The sequence below is a fragment of the Muntiacus reevesi genome, chromosome 3 (genome assembly GCF_963930625.1).
Source record: "Muntiacus reevesi chromosome 3, mMunRee1.1, whole genome shotgun sequence".
NCBI lineage: Eukaryota > Metazoa > Chordata > Mammalia > Artiodactyla > Cervidae > Muntiacus > Muntiacus reevesi.
This window is the reverse complement of record NC_089251.1, coordinates 190,276,516-190,298,223: the sequence shown is the minus strand read 5'-3', so window position 1 is coordinate 190,298,223 and position 21,708 is coordinate 190,276,516. Positions and strand designations below refer to the sequence as shown.

The window sequence follows — 21,708 nt, the reverse complement described above, 5'->3', positions numbered from 1 at the left end:
TAGGCTGCCATTTCCTTCTCCACGGGATCTTTCCTGACCCAGGGGTCGAACTGGTGTCTCCTGCATTGCAGGTGGATTCTTTACTGACTCAGCCACCAGGGGAGACAGCTTCCAAGTCCTATTTACATCCAATCTTGCTCTCAGGGTTGCCCTGGTGGCTCAGTGGTAAAGAATCTACCACCTGCAATGTGAGAGGTGCCAGTTCGATCCCTGGGTCAGGAAAGATCCCCTGGAGAAGGAAATGGCAACCCACTCCAGCATTCTTGCCTGGGAAATCCCATGGAGGGAGGAGCCCGGTGAGCTGTAGTCCATGGGGTCACAAAAGAATCAGACAGGACTAAGCAATTAAACAACAACAATTTGGTCTCTATGAATCCATCTGGTTTACTTCTCTCAATTATTCAACATAGTTGACCATTCCCTCCTTACTAGACCAGCTGCATTCCCTGACGTCAATGACTTTCCCCCTCTGACACTACTACTGTGGTTTGAATGCTCTTCCTTAAGACCCTTTAAGTGGGAGATATATCCCAAAGCAGCCTCTCTTGTCCATATACCCTCAGGGGCTGTATATTCCTATGGTTTTACTATCACCTTCATGCACACTTTCTAAATATACACCTTCTAAATGTGTTTAGATTCTTCACACACCTCAGCATTTCCTCATTTTCTCTCCTTTCCACACCCATAATACATACCTCTCTCTTGTCCCAACCCCTTCATCCCAAATTGGTACTTACCTTGTTCTAGGACTCAATATAAAGCACCACCATCTCCTCCTAAGGATCTTTTGGAGACCTCTCTCCTCCCCATACAATGGAATCAACAAATCCTTTTGACCCAAACTCTGCAACATCCGTATAATCCATTCTCATCCACTGTCATTGCCATAGGGCTAACTCTGAATCTTATCCTTTCGAGCTTGGATCAATCTGTGGTATCCTAACTGAGCTTTCAGCTTAGATACCCTTTTCTCTATGCCCCCCCAGTACATTTTATCTACAAATAAAGTATTTAGTAGCATCCATTTCTGCCTCCCTCAAATCAGAGAGTCACTTTCTGAGACTACCTCCCCTAACACCAGCTATATTAACACTACCCACAAATCTAATTTCCTATGGAAATGCACCATACCCTATGACTGGTTTTTACATCACCACAATAAAAACCACGGTGGCGTGGTTTTTTAGCAAGCGCTAAAATGCTCAGAAAGCAAAGGAAAGAAGAAACAGTAACAAATAGTTACATTTCTTACTTAAGCTTTAAATTATTCCTTATCATAATAACATCTTCACTGAATTCGTAGTATGCTTTAAGGCATTATCTACTAATGTCTAATAATTTCTTAATGATGAAGGATATGAATTCCTTCCCTCTCAATATGAAGACAAGAATGAGGATGAATGAAGCATGTTCATATAATGTGTCTCAAGATTCCCGGACAAAAGTGATACACAATCTCTCAATAGTTAATTCTTCTCTTTCTCAGTAGAGTTCTTAGAAGAAATGCTGAATACAAACTGTGTGACACAAGCAATCAAAGGCAAGATGCACCGAGACTTTGCCCACAGAAAGGAGGATTTTAAAGCCACAAGTAATGATGAAATCACTTCCCTCAAAAAAAAAAAAAAAAAAAAAAAAAAACACCAAACTTGTAACAAGGCTGCTGTCAGATGAAAAAAGAACATTTTAACTGATTGTTCAGAATTGTGCCATTCTTCATAACTTTCCTTAGGAAATTCCCTTCCTGGGAAATTCCTTGTTCACTTTGGCCCTGGCCAGAGGGGATCATGACTTAGGCAGAGATGACATGAAAACTGTCATTCTGTGAAGGAGCTGCAACAGAAGACAGAACTGAGCTGCCTCGGGGCAATGAGGGGTGAACATCAAGAGCAGTAAGAACAGCGGAGGGGGACTGCTTCTCCTGAAAGCTTACCTGAGTGCCTTCGGTTAGGAAATCAAGACTTGAAATCTCAAGGTAAAAAGTTAGCTTGTGTCAAAGCCAGAGTGTCTTGGCTTTAGCGGGAAAGACCACAGAAGCAGCTTTTCTTGCAACCAACCTGGTCCTCTTACACAGTATGCAGGTATGTGTGAAAAAGCCAGTGGAACCTCTCAAAGACGTCTTAAGTCTTAAGGAGTTTTAAAAAATAATTACATGGAGGGAAGTGCGTTCTAGTATTTCACACGAAACCCTTTCTAGCAGATCCAAGTTATCCCAGGCAGTACTTTAGGTCAGAAGAGGAGAAAACCAACCAAACAAAAAAGCAACAACAAAACCACCCCCTCCCTCCAAAAAAACTCTAAATGCCAAATCCAGATTTTAAGATATGAGACTAACTGGAATGGGAGGAAAATTCTTATTGCTATATTTATTAAATATGAAATTTGAGAAGCCACAGACTCAGGTAAGTAAAGGCAATGTAGTGGGACCTCTGTCTGCTAGACCAGGGATTGCCAATTGAAGACGCCCATGACCATCCCAGGAGTGAAAAGGAACCAAGTATGGAAAATACATCGAATAAGAGTTTGCCTTCTTCCTGGGCCCCCTGGCCTGAGATGCAGGGAGAGAACTCTGTCCCTTATGTCAGCTTGTTTTTAAAGTTAAGCTGACCTCACCTGAAGCAAGGAAAAGAAGTTCGGGAATTATTTCTGTGCTCTTTACAGTGCTCCATATGCCCTGAGGAACAGTTGCTACTGATTTTTTTTTTTTTTTTGCCACACCACGCCGCTTGCAAAGATCTTAGTTCCCAGACCAGAGATTGAAAGCACTGAGTCCTGTGCTGAGTTGCTCAGTCATGTCCAACTGTTTGTGAGCCCCTGGACTGTAGCCGGCCAGGCTCCCCTCTCCATGAGGATTCTCCAGGCAAGGATACTGGAGTGGGTTGTAGTGCGCTCCTCCAGGGGGTCTTCCCAAACCAGGAAGACCAACCACTAGGAATTCCCTAACCACTGAGAACCATCAGGGAATTCCCTTCTGCTCTCTTTTCAGTTTTCAGTTCAGGGCTCAGTTGTCTCCGACTCTGAGACCCCATGGACTGCAGCACGCCAGGCTTCCCTGTCCATCACCAACTCCCAGAGCTTACTCAAACTCATGTCCATCCAGTCAGGGACGTCATCCAACCATCTCAACCTCTGTCGTCCCCTTCTTTTCCCGCCTTCAATCTTTCCTAGCATCAGGGTCTTTTCAAAGGAGTCCATTCTTCACATCAGGTGGCCAAAGTATTAGAGTTTCAGCTTCAGCATCAGTCCTTCCAAAGAATATTCAGGACTGATCTCCTTTAGGATGGACTGGTTGGATGTCCTTGCAGTCCAAAGGACTCTCAAGAGTCTTCTCCAACACCACAGCTCAAAAACATCAATTCTTCAGTGCTCAGCTTTCTTTATACTCCAACTCTCACATCCATACATGACCATTGGAAAAACCATCGCTTTGACTAGATGGACTTTGTTGGCAAAGTTGTCTCTGATTTTTAATATGCTGTCTAGGTGGGTCATCACTTTTCTTCCAAGGAGCAAGTGTCTTTTAATTTCATGGCTGCAATCACCATCTGCAGTGATTTTGGAGCCCAAGAAAATAAAGTCTCTCACTGTTCCCATTGTTTCCCCATCTATTTGCCATGAAATGATGGGACCAGAGGCCATGATCTTAGTTTTCTGAATGTTGAGCTTTAAGCCAACTTTTTCACTTTCCTCTTTCATCAAAAGGCTCTTTAGTTCTTCTTCACTTTCTGCCATAAGGCTTGTGTCATCTGCATATCTGAGGTTATTACTTCTCCCAGCAATCGTGATTCCAGCTTGTGCTTCATCAAGCCCAGCATTTCGCATGATGTACTCTGCATGTAAGTTAAATAATAGGGTGACAATATACAGCCTTGATGTACTCCTTTCCTGATTTGGAACCAGTCTGTTGTTCCATGTCCAGTTCTAACTGCTGCTTCCTGACCTGCATACAGATTTCTCAGGAGGCAGGTCAGGTGGTCTGGTATTGCCATCTCTTGAATTTTGCACAGTTTGTTGTGATCCACGTAGTCAAATGCTTTGGCATAGTCAATAAAGCAGAAGTAGATGTTTTTCTGGAACTCTTGTGCTTTTTTGATGATCCAACAGATGTTGGCAATTTGATCTCTGGTTCCTCTGCCTTTTCTAAATCCAGCTTGAACATCTGGAATTTCACGGTTCACCTACTGCTGAAGCCTGGCTTGGAGAATTTTGAGCATTACTTCGCTAGTGTGTGAGATGAGTAAAATTGTGTGGTAGCTTGAACATCCTTTGGCATTGCCTTTCTTTGGGATTGGAATGAAAAGTGACCTTTTCCAATCCTGTGGCCACTGCTGGCATATTGGGTGCAGCACTTTCACAGCATCATCTTTTAGTATTTGAAATAGCTCAAGCGGAATTCCATCACCTGTGCTAGCTTTTGTTAATGTTCGCTCTTGCCATCTCCTGTTTGACCACTTCCAATTTGCCTTGATTCATGGACCCAACATTCCAGGTTCCTATGCAATATTGTTCTTTAGAGCACTAGGCTTTACTTCCATCACCGCTAACATCCACAACTAGGTGTTGTTTTTGCCTTGGCTCCTTCTCTTCATTCTTTCTGGAGTTATTTCTCCACTGATCTTCAGTAGCATACTGGGCCTACTGACCTGGGGAGTTCATCTTTCAGTGTCCTATCTTTTTGCCTTTTCATACTGTTCATGGGGTTCTCAAGGCAAGAATACTGAAGTGGTTTGCCATTCCCTTCTCAAGTGGACCACATTTTGTCCAAACTCTCCACCATGACCTGTCCGTCTTGGGTGGCCGTACACAGCATGGCTCATAGTATCATTGAGTTAGACAAGGCTGTGGTCCATGTGATCAGGCACATCATAATCTCTTGATAATTCAATGGTTCCTTCTTTTCAGTCTTTTTCCTGGTTCCCTCTCCTTTTTCTCACCTCTAATACTGGGAATCTCCAAGGCTCACCTCTGGGTGATTTTGTCTACTACATGCACACTCATGGACTTGGCAATCCCATGCAAGTTCATGGTTCAATCCCATTTACAAGCCAGTAACTCCAACCCAGACCTCTCTCCTGAACCTCAGCACAGGTAACTGCCTACTTGACACTGCCACTTGGATGTCCAAAAGGCACCTCACATTCAACACACCCACAATGGACTCCTGAATCCTTCCTCCCTCGAAATGCCTGACTTCACCTTCCCTATTGATGTTGTTGGAAAGTGCGTTCTTCCTACTGCTCACATCAGAACCCTTGTGCTTATGCTTGATTGAAAATGCACTCTCTCTCATACTAGAAATCCTTTAGGCTCTACCTTCACAAGTTTATGCAGAACCTGATCACTTCTTCCCACTCCGCAGCTACTGCCCTCACCAACAGTGCCTTGATTCACTCTCAAAAATGTTTTGATTTGAATGAATTATGGTCACCCTAACATAAGGCCCTCCAAGGTCTCACTCTGCAGCCTCCCCCAGTGCTCCCTCCATTACTTTCAGGGGCTCTCATTACATTCCAGCCATGACGGCCTCCCTGCTAATCTTTGGTGAATTAGGCACATTTCTGCCTTTGGACCTTTGTCCTCGGTATTCCCTGTCTGGACTGCTTTCTTCCAGATATCTGTGTAGCAAGTTCCTCACATCTTTTCAGTCTCTGCTCAGTTTTTAAATGTTCAGTGAGACCCCCAGTTTACTACTGGAACAAGCCTATTCCTCCATTAATTGTCATATTTACCCTGCTCTTCATTTTTCTCTCTATTGTACTTACAACCTTTCAACATACTATATAATTTTACTTATAATTGTCCCTTTGATCAGCAGAGGACAGGTTCCAGGACTCTGGAAGATAGAAAAATCATAAATGCTCAAGTATTATACATTATATAAAACGGTGCAGCATTTGCATATAACCTATGTATAGTCTCCCATATATTGAGCTGTCTCTACAACACATAATACCTTCTACAGTGTAAATGCGATGTAATTATCAATAGCTGCCAGAGCTTGGCAAATTTTCAAGTTTTGCTTTTTGAAACTTTCTGGATTCTTTTTTTCCCAAATATTTTTGACCCACAGAACCTCTAGATTTGGAGGGCTGACTGTATTTATTAATTCATTTGTCTCCTTTCATTGGAATGGAAGCACCTTGACAGCAGAGCTCATCTCCTCACTGATGTGCCTCAAGGGTAGACTCTGCCTGCCACATATATGTAAGTACTCAGTAAATGAAGAAACAAACACGTATATACTAAAGACACTGGTGATTATGTCCCTCTTTATAATTTCCCGGTTCGTTGTCTTCTCTTATTGTGATCCTTCCGCTTGAAACAGACATTGACAAAACATTTAACTGTGGCTCAGAAACCACCCCACCCCTCCACTCAACAAGGATAAAAGCAGACTAACAGACTGAACATGAAAACCCTGGCGTTAATCACTATTTACAATTTTCACAGTGATCCAAGAGATCCATGCTGTTCTTACCTAATTGTCTTGCAGATACCTGGCACTGAGTCTTCACCTCCTATCAAGAACTCAGGTTCACTTTCAAAACTTCTCATAGTTGAGCTGCAAAGGAATTCCTGACCAAGAGTGCCACCTACTGATCAATAGGTGAGAAATCAGGACAACGAGGTAAAAAGTACAATGGAGTGCGCAGTCTAACCTGAAAAGTAGGAAAAGACAGGAACGAAAAATCCCATCAAGCCAGTAAAATAAATTGCTTTTCCTAAAGAGTGTTAGCCAGGAGTTAGCTCTGAATTCTACAGCAGGAGTAAGTAAATATTGTTCAGTTGTAAAGAATCATAATAACCAGAGAAGAGGAAACATCTCCAAAATATTAACAGGACAACTAGTTTTCTACAAATAACAGCAAATTTTCACCAGTAACTTAAGAGTTACAATATTTGAGATGCAAAGCAAATACATCTGTTGTTTTAATTCCCCCTCACATACAAATAAAAGCTAATCTAAGGAATTTTCTGTGGTGCAGTAAGAGTCTGCCTTCCAATGTAGGGGGTGTGGGTTCAACCCCTGGTTGGGCAGCTAAGATCCCACATGCCTTGGGGCCAAAAAACCAACACATAAAACAGAAGATATTGTAACAAATTCAAGAAAGACTTAAAAAGAAAAAAGAAAATCTAATCTAACTTGAGATTTAAAATTCACTAGAAAAAAATTACAGAAATAGCATTTGAGATAATGCCAGAGCAGTTATATTGGAGGCTATACACTATACTTATTTTTTGGAGGGGGGAGGTCTTATTTCCCTAGCCAGGGATTGAAACTGTGACCTCTGCACCGGAAGTGCAAAGTCTTGACCACGAGGAAAGTCCCCGAGGCTATACATTATAAAGTTTCTCCTCTTTAAAAGTGTAGATAGACATTTTCTTGGTTATTTAAATGCAATATTGTTCAGGGTCAATGAACACAGGTCATGAATTCTAAGAAGGGCTCAAAAAATAAAGTGGCATTTTCATGTTTATTTGCCAATATCTGGTACTTCTTCATTATCAAAAGCCTCTGTCTCCCGGTTTCCTGCCACGAGTACTATTTGTGATGACGATTGACTGACATACGCTCAAGGAAGCCATTTATTTAAATCATTTATTCACTCCTAACTTACATTCTAAGCACTTGATTTTGCTTTTATACTGTCTTCATTAAACAAAAACGTTAATAAAACATTTCACTGAAAAATTAATATTAGTTGTTGCTGTTCAGTCGCTAAGTCATATATGACTCTTTGCGACCCCGCAGACTGCATCACACCAGGCTCCGCCCCCTCGTCCTCCACTATCTCCTGTGGCTTGCTCAAATTCATGTCCACTGAGTCAGTGAAGCTATCTAACCATCTCATTCTCTGCCACTCACTTCTCTTCCTGCCCTCAATCTTTCCCAGCATCAGGGTCTTTTCCAATGAATCAGCTCTTTGCATCAAGAAGTCAAAGTGTTGGAGTTTCAGCTTCAGCATCAGTCCTTCCAATGAATATTCAGGCTTGATTTCTTTTAGGACTGACTGGTTTGATCTTGCAGTACAATGGACTCTCAAGAGTGTTCTCCAACACCATAGTTCGAGAGCATCAATTCTTTGACACTCAGTCTTCTTATGGACCAGCTCCCACATCCATACATGATTACTGGAAAAACCATAGCTTTGACTATAAGAATCTCTGTCAACAAAGTGATGTCTTTGCTTTTTAATATGCTGTATAGGTTTACATTGTCAAAAATCAGAAAGAGAATAATACAATGTATTTTTAAAATCCCTAAAGAATAGAAATTTCATAAGGAAAAACCTAAGGAATGAAACAAGTTTACACCTCCCATGTGTCTTCCCACTTTAAAAATTACACAAGAGCAGTAAATAGGAGAAATAAAAGAGCAGAAGTGGCTTTTAACCAAAACAAAAATAGCCCATTATTATACTCATGAACAGATCAGGTTAAACATAATAAATTCCAAGAGAAGATAATTTAGAAAAATGCATTTAATTATAAAAAAAATTTTTAAATAAAAAAGCAATGGCACAAATCATCACAAAGGTATTTAAGTGATCATATCCACAGGCTGCTCTTAATTAAAAATTAAAAATTTGACTGTTCTCATTAGCAGTATTTTCCCCTCCTAATTAGAGTGACATCAAGAGCTTCTGAGAATGCCCAATGTTTCCTAAAGTCCTACTAAAAAGTATCATAAACACAGTTTGTGCAACATTCATGTACATCACTTTTATTCGCTACACTCTAAACTCATAAAATATGGAATATTTCTCTCTCACTTCATTCCTCTTATTTACAGTATGGAGGCTCATCTCTTATCATAATATGGTTTGTGCATTAAAATCTCTGGGAATGGTCTTCCCACAGCATTTTAATAAATTTGCTCTGATTAAAATAAGTACACCAAAAAAAGCTTGTTCATATGATGGTGTCATACTCAGAAGAATAATTCTTCCTGCAACTCATTTATGAGTAAAAAGAAAAAAAAAAGATTCCTCTTTCAGCAGAACACATTCTCAACAATGACGGGATCACACTACTGCACGCATTTGTGCTGCTAATACGACAATAGGGAAAGCCAGCCACGACTTTTTAAATTTCATTTAGGAGACTACAGCATACACGAAATGATCTTCCACTCTCTCGTTATCCATAATCCAGTTATTCCACATGGATATATTTTATTTATTCTGAGTACGTAAGTCTCAAACAGTGCAGTAATAATTGGCAGTTTCTGACAGTTCTATTTTCTTGATATTGGATACAGTCCTGAGCACATATGTCAGCTGAACCGAAAAAAAATGCAAGTCTCTTCATGTGATACAGCAGTAAGAAGTGGGATGCCGCTGTCTGAACAAATGACTCAAAGAGATGAATATTAATGTACGATAGAGACAGAAATATTGCTGAAAAAAAAAAAAAAGAAATATTGCTGAACTCAGTCTGTTTCCAGAGGTACTATCTTCACATCTTGCCATACCTGATCCCGGTTACCTTTCCGGTTGAAAAACAAACCCATCTGGGGAAAGGCAGGCGTCAGGAGGAGAGAAGGGTGAAAATCCACATTATCACTGTATACATCGTTTCAGAACAGAAAGAGAGGGGGAAGAGAGTATATTTTCATATTAAAAAAGGATGTCGCATCTGGACACATTCCATGGAGTGGATGAAAATAGCCTGCAAGCTAATTAAGCGCCTTTCTTCTCACTCCAGAGATTTTTCCTAATATGAATAATAATAACTAACATAATCTGGCAGCAGCACAAATCTAGAACTTTTTAAGGCTCAGTGTGTGACTATTCAAGAGTAGGGTATATCTGAATAATAAGAGTCCCACCATTTATTTTGTTTACACTCTTGACCCAGCAAGTATGATTAAGGGAGTCCTTATGTCTATCTTCAGCTTAAATCTTCTATGACGGCTTTGACTTTATAACCCACTCAGCACTGGGGTTGAGTTGATATAAGTCCTTCATGTAAGTGTCGTCATCGAGGCAGCGTTCCCCTGGGAAAGAGATGTTACATCAGTTTAATACAGTGAGTGGGGAGATGGAGAGGCAATTTTAAATTTAAGCCTCATGGTTTAACTCTGGAGTCTTACACTTTAAAATAGTTATCATTTTTCCCACCTCCCATAATATTAGCTCCCATAATAAGGCTTGGGCCAATAATGGAAAAATTAATTGAGTAATCCTTCTCCAAATGCGGCTCAGAGGTTAAAGCATCTGCCTGCAATGTGGGAGACCTGGGTTCGATCCCTGGGTCAGGAAGATTCCCTGGAGAATGAAATGGCACCCCACTCCAGTATTCTTGCCTGGAAAATCCCACGGACAGAGGAGCCTGGTGGGCTACAGTCCATGGGGTTGCAAAGAGTCGAACACGACTGAGCGACTTCACTTTCACTTTCTCCAAATGCATAGGGTTCAAATGAAGTTAGGAAGTTGAAAATACTGTCTGTGATGGGCTTTTAAATGGTTCCTTAAAAGTTCATTCACCTTTATTAAGTAAGAAACCATGCTTAATTCCCAATATCTAATAGCAAAATGCTCAACTATACTAATACTTGATTAACAGAGTTAACAATCCAGATTTCTAGTAGAATTGTGATTTATTTAAATTTTTGAAGGAAACTTCATATTCTTGTATTCAAGTTTCAATATTTACTAAAATTTTTTAAGTCCTAGAAAAGAATTCTACAAAACTTATCTTAAGGTATTCTCAATGACTACTTTGAATTTATTTGTTGACAATTTCACTCTTAACCATTTGAAGGATCAAAAAAAGAAGGCAGTTTTACTTTAAATTTTAATAAGATAGGTACAACCTATTGATAGCTATAAGTGGGCAAATAAAATATGAGACATGGTCAAAACTAATCCATTTATCCTATTTCTATTTAATAAGGTACCAATGTGTGTAGGTATACACATGTGTATTAAGCAGTAGGCAATCGATAGTGGCAAAATAACTTCTGCTTTCACTAAACAATACCCAATACTATACCATAGAAAAGTATCATCTCGGTCTTAAATAAGCTCACTACCTTTATTAAGATGTGTTCTCAGCACACACACACACAAAAGAGGTCTTGAAAAAATTCATTGACCATTTCAGCAGCTATTCCTATTTTAGGGAACTTGCCTTCGGCTCAGGGTCCACACAGAAGGAGCTCTAAAGAGCCAGAACAGAAAGGCCACACCATTAAAAAAAAAAAATGCCATCAACTATAATACTCATCAACTGTCTACAGAGTGTTATATTCTACTTCAAATTCCCTTTTCTCTCCCGAAGATATAAAAAACAACCACTGGCAATGTCAAATAAGCATATGGAACAAAAGATTTTTTTAAAAATCTGCTTACCAATATTTCCTCCGATTTCATACAAAAAAACTTCCCCATTCTTGAGAGTCTGGGCAACTCCACTAGTAGGGACGAAACAAACTCATTAGTTGCATCATCAGACAGCTTGCGAGTAAATCACTTTAATGTGCTTTGGGAATTCTAGCCTGTATGGGAAATTCATAACTTAGACATACTGTAATTATCTACACGTTTGTATTTTCCCATCTGTTAAATGTGTTGAACAGTAATAAAAATGTCACACCTGTAAATTAAAATAAACAAATGGAATCGTACATCCAAAGGTGAAATAATAAATCAGTACCTAAATTTGTAAAGTTAAAAAGAAAAGTAACATTTTAGCTGTCTGTAAAATTATTAATATGGTCATCTATTTTGCATAGGGGCCAAAAAGGTCCTCATGAAACTCTAAGAAGAAATGTTTGCACATTGCATTTATTCAATAGCATTTCTCACAGGTGTGCTGTGCTGACCACTCTAATCGTGTACAAGATGAATATAAAGAACACAGCATAGTTCATAAGCCTCCTTGTGCTAACTGTTCCAAATAAGGGAGGTAAATACTCTCAAAATAGAACCAAATACTCATTATGATGACTTTACAAGTAGAATGCATCTACAGGTTTACACTCTTCAAAGAATAAAGTCTCCAGAACATTAGGTTTAAAAAGTGGCAAAATTAAGTGCTTTACAAAAATCTCTATTATCTAGAAAACTTGCCAAAACCAGATTCAGAGCTCTAGAAAATCTGATTTAATATGCCTAGATCAAGCCCTAGAATCTGGTTTTCAAACACTCTCTGGTAGACTCTGATGCACAGCAGGGTTTGTGAACCACTCACAGAGACACTGAGGACAGACTCCCTGGAACTGACAAGAGAAAACCAGGGCTGACTTTCCCCAAACCATTAGAAAGATGTGATGCAGCAGAAGCTTTCCTAATCAGCCATTCATGGCTCCTCTCGTCACCCAGCTCCATCTTCTCTGCTGTCCACAGCACCCTGACCACTCAGGGCTACGGGAGTTCTCAAGCTTACGATACTCCCTGTTGAGCCATATCCTGACCAACAGACAACTCACTTTGCTTCCAAACTGGTGTATGCTTATTTTTGAAATTAAACAATTTAATAATTACAGTTTCATTTTTAATATAGCATATAATCTGATAAACTATAATGAGTCATTATTTTTATGAAAACCAAATGGAATGTTTTGGGAGACTAGGAGAAAAATCTAGTCAGGTTATTGTTCTAAGATTGCTTCTCCAATATTTATACTCTTATTTTATTTTAAAGAAACCTAAACTAGATTTCCTGGTATACATTAGCTTTCACTTAATACTAATCAACAAATCCATAATTAAAGAAAAGGCAACAGCTATTACCAAAGACTGGTGAATGAATGTGTAATTTATTGCACGTTTACTTTATGTCATTTGTGTGTTCTTGGCTTCAGTAGAGAAAGCAGGGGAGGAAAAGGATGGAGGGAAGTGGGGTTTCCCATTGTCCCTATACACGTGGAAGGCAAAGAAGGAGGGCACAGTCATGGAAGAAAAGATACATGTAAGTATTTATTGAAAACATCACTTATTAGATGGCCCAGACAGATAATGCTGTGTGCTTCACGGTCATTTTCCTACTTAATTATCACATGACTTTAAGTAGGTCCACTTCTACAATGAGGACCTGAGACTTACAGAGATGATAAAAAATAGCCTAACATAAACAGGAAAATCTGGTATTTGGATCTGTATTATCTGGTCCCAGCATCCCCAAGCATAAAAGAAAGGGCTGAGGACTGGAAGGAGAAAAGGCAAATGGACCAAGAAGTTTGTTAGACTTCCCTTTGGGTGGAGCAGGATGGGGAAAGGAGAGGGGGTAGAAGAAAGGATTCGGCTTTAGTGGGTAGCAAGTGTTTGCTTAATAAAAGCACCACAAGCAGTAAATCCAAATAGACAAAGGGCAGTTGTCACAAAACTAGTACTTTCTTATAAGAATATGTCTACCATTATCCTCCATTACCAAAAACTCTGGGAGTTGGTGATGGACAGGAAGGCCTGGCGTGCTGTGATTCATGGGGTCGCAAAGAGTCGGACATGACTGAGCAACCGAACTGAACTGAACCAGTATCTTACTCTACCCTAACTATAAAAGTCACAGTGGAGTGCATCATACAACTTTAGAGTCACACCTCGTATTACCTACAAGTAGAGAGGCACAACTGCAGACTAAATTGAGCATCTGGGTCCTGCAAGTAAACACTGCATAAATTAAACTATGTCCAGCCTGGAAGAGCCACTTATATCTGAAGTCTGGCCAGACCTTCAGGTACACACTTTGGGAGAGGATGGGAAGCCATTCCCGGTGGGGAGAATGGCATCTACTTGATCAGTTCAGGGAACAGAGAGGAAGTGGATTGATTTCCTCGAGGCAGAGAGACCTTTTAGGGAGCAAAGACATCCAAGAAACCCCAACTGCTCCCAGGACCTAATCCCACCCCCCCAAATTCCAACTGGTCCAGGAATTAATCCCCCCAAAGTCCATCTACTCCCAGACTCTACATCAGTAGTCCCCAGACCCATGATGACCTCTTGGTCCCCAAGCCAGTAAAGAGAGGAATTAAAGAACTTCCTTTGGGAACAAACCCCAGATTTAGAATTCAGCTCCAACACCCAGGTGACATGTGACCGTGAAAGTCTCAAGTTTTCTTATCAGTAAAATGGAGGTAATGATAGTACTTCCCTCAGAGTGTGGTTGAGAGGGGAGTTTAAGCCCAGAATTACCAATAAGCCTCTTTTTATTTCATCACCATCTGTTAACTACACAGGCTCATGTTTTCTTCCAATTTACAAACCGCAAGGGAAGACACTTTAAAATATTTTTTATACCCTTTTCAACATCTAGCAGAGGGCCATAGACAGAGCAGAGACATATTAAATACATGCAGTTCTGTATTAAAACTGGAGAAGTTTTGACAGAAAACTTGAATGAAAGAATGAAGAGATTAAATTCTATGGGAGATGAAATCAGTATAAAGAAGCTAAACAGCTAATGCCTCTGAGGTCTCTGTCTTTAAAGAAAAAAGTTAGATTTGTTTATTTCAATAAGTGGAAATGAGAAAGGAGAGCATTAAAATATAATTTTAGCTAAAAATAAGAACTTGAACACTGAAATAGCCATACCCTGTTCGAACCTCCAAAATTCAAGAAAAGATATCTCAAACATGTCTCAAAAAGTGTGTATCGGGGAGGTGGGAGAGAGGTACTGATAGCTGACTCACACTGTTTGTTGTACGGTAGAAACCAATACAACACTGGAAAGCAATTATCCTCCAGCTTAAAAGGGATGCCAAAGTCTTCCCTTTGGACTCCTCCTGCCTCATCAGCCCCTAACAGAGGGGAAGACTTGGTGCTCTCTACTGAGGATGGGGTGCCTGGTCCTGTGACTTCAGAACTCCACAGGCCAGCTGTCCCCTCTGAATTCTTTATACCTTCTGCCTTAAAATTTAAGCATTTCTTTATATTCATTATATTTCATTGAAAAAGTTATATCTTTTGTTTTAATCCTGCTGTATCCCAATGAGTGGTTTTCCTAACAGACTACACATAGTAATTAACCTCCAATCACCATATTCTGGAAAGAAAACTGAGTAATGTCATGCGCCAAGTCCATTGCAGACACAGTGAAGGAATGCTCAGACCTCCCGCCTGCAACAGGCTCAACATGAACACAAACTACACACAATGAACTCGACTCATTCCAAGAGTATTATTTTTAAGTTTCCTTTTTCCTTCTGCTAACATTTTAAGACCTTCACACCAGCCATCATTTAAAAAAAAAAAAAAGGGAAGAAAAAAAAGAAAAAAAGAAGGGAGGGAGAGAGAGCAAGTGAGTGATACCATGGAATAATTAAAACAAAACAGGCCTCTACCTTTCTTGGCTGAGAAACCTGGCAAGTACATCACTGGCTTTGAGTTCTTCAGTTAGCTGTATTGCCATGGAAACTTTCGAGAGATGGGGAGCTTGTACTCGAATCACTCCCTGAGGAACGTCAGCCTGCAAAGCAATAATGACACTGGAACAAAGCTGGCAGCAGCTGGAACGTGTAACTCTGTACAATGCATTATACGGTAAGTGTGCTTAACTACTATGCATTTTACTTCACTACATAAAAACCTTAACTACTGTATAATGTCATTTACTAAATTACATCAAACCTCAAATATCCTCTTAATGGTGATAGGGGAACTTTATAATGCCTGTGCAGTAATGCTTAATTATTTTTAAAGATGTAAAGAATGACAGCAATAACCATTACTGCCATATTAAGCGCTGATTTCTGAATATTATCTACTGGAGGGTGCTTCTTCATGTAGCAATTTATGAAATTGAATCAGAATGAAGTTACTTTGTGGGCTATTGCAATGTATGCATTAAAAAAAAAAAAAACTCCCTGCACAATCACAAAACTTCACAAAAACTCTGTCCCTGAGAGTATCAAAATAAATGAAACATACTTTCCCAATACCCTTGTATTGTGTCAGCTCCTCACTCAGTTGATAAGGACTCACTGTGACTGCACACTTTGAACCCGAGAAGACTCATTCTAAATCCTGTGCCCACAGATGTTAAGAACATTTTATGTATTTGGGAGGCTATCAAAGAAAGATTTTGAGGATCATAATATCAAAATATCAACTATGGCATTCAAAAATATTAGGCTTAATTAAGTCCTAATGGTTCTGCTAAAATAAATATTAACATTATTTATAACCATATGTTCTTGAACAAACCTTAGACCAAACAGCATGCACAAATTATGTTTAAACATAATGCTTTAAACACTACAAATACCCTGTTTAATTCAACCGGAATTTACTAAGTATCTACTGAGTACGCATTGTGCTACTGGTGCTTAGCAAATTTATTTACTTAGCCGGTAAATAAATAAGACACAAGTCCTTTGGTGTACAATATAATTTTTGTGCTCACAGCATCATTTTTTAATGTATATGGTCTTGAATTTTTTTAACAAAGTATAAATATACCATAGGTGGAATTAATGTGATACTTTCAACATGTAACAAAAATAAGATGATTTTTAGATCAGGTTGCATAAAAACATAGGTGTCCTCAAAAGACATAAGATTGCTTCTCAGCAACATCTGAGATGCAGTATGAGAATAGCAAAGAAAAGTGACACGGCACAGGACTGTCAAAGGAGCAAAGGACCGGGTATGATGACAATGGTATTGCACCCCCAAATGAACCCCAAACACCCGTTTCACCTAGAGAGACAGCCTGCGCCCTCATCTGACCACTCGGTGAGGCCCTAAAGGGTGCAGGCCCCTCCAAGCCACACAAAGACAAATCGCGTGGGGTTGCCCACTGGCCATCCAGCTGGGGATGGACTGCATTCCTAGAACGCTGGCCTGAGTCCTCTCCCTGGGGATGGACTGCATTGCTAGCACCCTGGTCTGAGTCCTCGCCCTGGGGCTGGACTGCATTGCTAGCACCCTGGCCTGAGTCCTCTCCCTAGGGATGGACTGCATTCCTAGCACCCTGGCCTGAGTCCTCTCCCTGGGGCTGGACTGCATTCCTAGCACCCTGGCCTGAGTCCTCTCCCTGGGGATGGACTGCATTGCTAGCACCCTGGCCTGAGTCCTCTCCCTGGGGATGGACTGCATTCCTAGCACCCTGGCCTGAGTCCTCTCCCTGGGGCTGGACTGCATTGCTAGCACCCTGGCCTGAGTCCTCGCCCTGGGGCTGGACTGCATTGCTAGCACCCTGGCCTGAGTCCTCGCCCTGGGGCTGGACTGCATTCCTAGCACCCTGGCCTGAGTCCTCTCTCTGGGGATGATCTGCATTGCTAGCACCCTGGCCTGAGTCCTCTCCCTGGGGCTGGACTGCATTCCTAGCACCCTGGCCTGAGTCCTCTCCCTGGGGATGGACTGCATTCCTAGCACCCTGGCCTGAGTCCTCTCCCTGGGGATGGACTGCATTCCTAGCACCCTGGCCTGAGTCCTCTCCCTGGGGATGGACTGCATTCCTAGAACGCTGGCCTGAGTCCTCTCCCTGGGGATGGACTGCATTGCTAGCACCCTGGTCTGAGTCCTCGCCCTGGGGCTGGACTGCATTCCTAGCACCCTGGCCTGAGTCCTCTCCCTGGGGATGGACTGCATTCCTAGCACCCTGGCCTGAGTCCTCTCCCTGGGGCTGGACTGCATTCCTAGCACCCTGGCCTGAGTCCTCTCCCTGGGGCTGGACTGCATTGCTAGCACCCTGGCCTGAGTCCTCTCCCTGGGGCTGGACTGCATTGCTAGCACCCTGGCCTGAGTCCTCTCCCTGGGGCTGGACTGCATTCCTAGCACCCTGGTCTCAGTCCTCTCCCTGGGGCTGAACTGCATTGCTAGCACCCTGGCCTGAGTCCTCTCCCCGGGGCTGGACTGCATTCCTAGCACCCTGGCCTGAGTCCTTTCCCTGGGGATGCTGTGTCAGTCCATCCCTGATCCCAGCCTGTGTCCGGAGGCTATCAAAGAAAGCCTTCACCTAGAGAGACAGCCTGCGCCCTCATCTGACCACTTGGTGAGGCCCTAAAGGGTGCAGGCCCCTCCAAGCCACACAAAGACAAATCGCGTGGGGTTGCCCACTGGCCATCCAGCTGGGGATGGACTGCATTCCTAGAACGCTGCTCAATTTCTCCCATCCATCCTGGACCCCTGCCTTGATTTGCTGACTTCCAGCTTCTGGGGCTTGTAGTTTAGCCTGATTTCTTACCAAGTCTCTGACCTCCACCTCACCTCTCATTTACAAGGCTAATTTGCCATTTTCCTTGATTCTACGACACATTTTATTTTCATCTGTAGTATTTTGGAAAATGAGCAGATTCTTACAATGACGGGGGCATTTCATGTGGTACTGTTGCCATCCTTTTCCAAAGCAGTTATTCAATCAATGAAGCATCTTATAACTCAAGGATTATGCTATACGCACTTCTCCCTTGGGGTTCACCTCTAGCCTCTAGCCTCCTATGGTGACTTTGCCTGCTGGCCTGGCCTCAATTCCTGGCCTCACCTCCTCATAGGAGGTGAGAAACAATAAGCTAGGCCTGATAACTTGAATGTTGGAGTGATAACTCTAAGAGCAACAGCCGGAAGCACTGAGTCTGCATTCATAAAATCCAACCAACCGTGCCTACTCAGTGAAAAAAAAATATTGGTATTTTGGTTTCTGTTAGTTTATTATTACCGTACTATAGGAGGGTCCTAAATAGCAGGTTAGGGTTTGTAGATCAGCATCTACTTTATGCTGATTTAAAAGTTAGGAAATTCCGCTCAAGTCATAGTGCCAACTATCCTGACAAAGAGGGTTTCTTTGGTGAAAGTCATAGTCGCAGAAATTATTTCCATAATTACATCTTCTAAAACCCTAGACTATCAAAAACGGCAGGAAAACCTATACTGACATTTAAAGTGAAGTAAGATGATATGATTAAGTTTTTAAATAGAGAAGGTCCTACAATAAATGAGTTATAAAATCAAAATGACCCAGAAAAATAATAAATTTGCCACGGAGAGTTCAGGAATATAGCAACCTTCCTCTGCTCCCTGCCTCTCCCCACTATTCCTTGTGGCACATTCCATTCTTTGGATAAAAAAATGAGTCAAAATTTGCTGAAAATACCCATGCTTTCCTGTATTTATGTACATTCTCCTTCCCTTCTGAAATATCCCCTGGCATTTTTCAAGGTCAAGCTCACATACCTCAAACCCTGTGGAACACTCCACAGATGGTTTCTGACTCCACAGAATCAAAAGGAATTTCCTCTTTCCATCGAAATTCCCACTGAATCTCTTTTATAATGGAGATCCTAATTTATGACACTTGTATTCTGGTTACATGCCACATATCTGAGTTACATCTGTAGCCATCTATCAATGTTTATTGATTAAATGAGTCACTCAAAAATATTTTTCACTAGGGACTTCCCTTGGGGGGGCCAGTGGTTAAAACTCTATGCTCCCAATTCAGGGGGCAAGGGTTTGATCCAACGTCAGGGAATTAAGATCCTGCATGCACATAGTGCAGAAAAAGAAAAAGTCTCACTCAAAATCACATGCTAATAAAAGTAAAATTTCTCCAGAATAAAACAATAGCAATGAGCACTTTCCTTAATAGCAAAAAATAGTCTTAAGAATATTGTCTAAAAGAAAAAAGTTAAGTTGCCTCTGTCTACCACATGATACTACTATTCCCCTCCCTACTGAGAAAAGACGGAGGGAAAGAGAACAGAAGAAAGGAGTTAAAGATGCTACAAGGGATAACTCAGTTATCTGGTCCTGCAGACAGCAGCCAACATTAGCATGAGCCTGGCTGGGAATGCAGTCACTTTCCCCGCAAGGCATCCCAGGAACAGCTGAAGACCCCTAATAATAGGACCACGGCTACACTTCCCAAATGAGTTCAGGGATCATACTGTGGAGAGTATGGCCAGGTTTTCTTGCAAAACACAACAGTGTGATTAGGATGGTGTGAGAAGTTGTACCCGACAGACAGCACCTATCTCTCACGGGCATCCAGGCTCTCTTTGACTGTTAGTTTAGAAGGAAGAGGCCCAGGTACCAGCATCTGCAGGCACTTGAGAGTTCTCAACTGTATGTGAAAAGTCAGGTAATTGCTGTATTTTGGTTTTGCCAGTATATGGGAGTAGCTTGTGTATAGCTTGCTTACGGCTATGAAATTAAACATTTCCTACACTTTCCCTCAAGTGTGTGTGTGTGTGTATGTGTGTGTGTTCATGGGAGGGAGGGAGAGACGGAATTCTCAAGAGTGTTTATTTCCATGGTAATACATCTCATCCAAATTCTCACTACACTACAATAAAAAGATTGTGAGCCTCACTCAATTTGAATCTATTCTGCTCTTTATTGTTGCAAGAGAAATAAGCTTAACTGATACATGTAATAGTTAAAAATGAAGCGTTTAAAAGTTGTTTCTGGGAAGTTTTCCCTGGTATCTTGACAAGGATAGAAAAATCGTATTTACTAAAGATGACAAACAGTAAATGATGTCAAAGTTCTCATTTAAATAGTGCACAACAATTACTATCAAGCTCCAGAATCATGGTGTATCAAATACTAATGATGTTAGTATACTAATTACACTGAGCTGCCAGGCTTTGAATAGACACAACATGCCTGATCCTTGGAGAAGGAAACGGCAGCCCACTCCAGTGTTCTTGCCTGGAGAATCCCAGGGACAGAGGAGCCTGGAGGGCTGCCGTCTATGGGGTTGCAAAGAGTCGGACACAACTGAAGCTACTTAGCAGCAGCAGTAGCCTGATCATTAAGCCAAACTGTTTGTTCTTAGCTCCAGCCATAATAATAACTAAACCTGTGAGCAGTAGAATCTTTGTAACCTTCCTAGTTCACATTTTGTTTGTCCAGGCAGCTGATTCTGTCCCTTACTTCTTAGAATTCTTTTGGTGTGCTTGTGAGGTGAAGTTTTATAATGGACAAAAAGACTGGAAAAGAGCATTATTTGACTAACGTGTGATTAAAAATTAGTCACAAAGGATTTTACAACTTACGAAACGTTAATTTCTTATGTATGCAAAGGCTGTTAAAATAGAGAAAATAATCTCATATGGTCCTCACATGTTCTACATATTGAAGTCGAGTATATTTTTAAAAACGGGATTTTATTTCTTACTATTTGATAAAATAAACAATGATTTTAGCATTTTTTTCAAAAGGTCTAGACAAATACTGTGTTGCTCATATTTTTATACCCTAGAGATTAGAAATTTAATGCCAGACCCTTAGAAGAGACATTGATTTCCTTCTTTAAATTAAAAGATAATTTAAATGTAAAGATGACATCTTTTAATACTACCCCCCCCCAAAAAAAATACACAAGACCCCTCTGTCTTCAAAAGGGCAAATTGGAAATACAACTTTCTCAAAACAAGGCCAGATATAATATGTATTTTGGAAAATTTAACAAGGACATTTTAGCAGGATATCTTCAACTAAAATGACATATTCATCACTTTAGTCTGATTGGAGGTGGAGACACAAAAATCATTCTCTGTTATCTTAAACTGTCTAATTTTAATTGGGCTTTTGTAACCCAAATGCTTAAACTTTTATCCACCTTACAGACACAGAGAATTTTAAAGAAAGGTCTGAAATAAGTTCTATCATTAATAAGCACTTAATTGGCAATGAAATAAATTCTGATATTTTTCACTTTTAATATGGTATTTTTTAGGCACTATAAAAAATCAGAGAACATCTGAAAGAAATACGATTTTATGCTTGATATTGTGATTTGATTTTTCATCTGGGT

General features: G+C 40.8%; 1 protein-coding gene across 2 annotated transcripts in view; it reads right to left on the bottom strand.

The window, feature by feature from the left end:
• Nucleotides 1-8,468: 8,468 nt before the first annotated feature.
• ARHGAP18 (Rho GTPase activating protein 18) overlaps nt 8,469-21,708 on the bottom strand; it is a 193,693-nt gene continuing 180,453 nt past the window's right edge. For both annotated transcript variants that reach the window (XM_065931348.1, XM_065931347.1), the window contains exons 13-15: nt 15,290-15,414; nt 11,361-11,422; nt 8,469-10,003 (exon numbers count right to left, since the gene is read on the bottom strand). In XM_065931348.1, the coding sequence (XP_065787420.1) occupies nt 9,912-10,003; nt 11,361-11,422; nt 15,290-15,414 (279 nt within the window). In that variant the 3' untranslated portion in view covers nt 8,469-9,911. The remainder of the gene's footprint in view (nt 10,004-11,360; nt 11,423-15,289; nt 15,415-21,708) is intronic.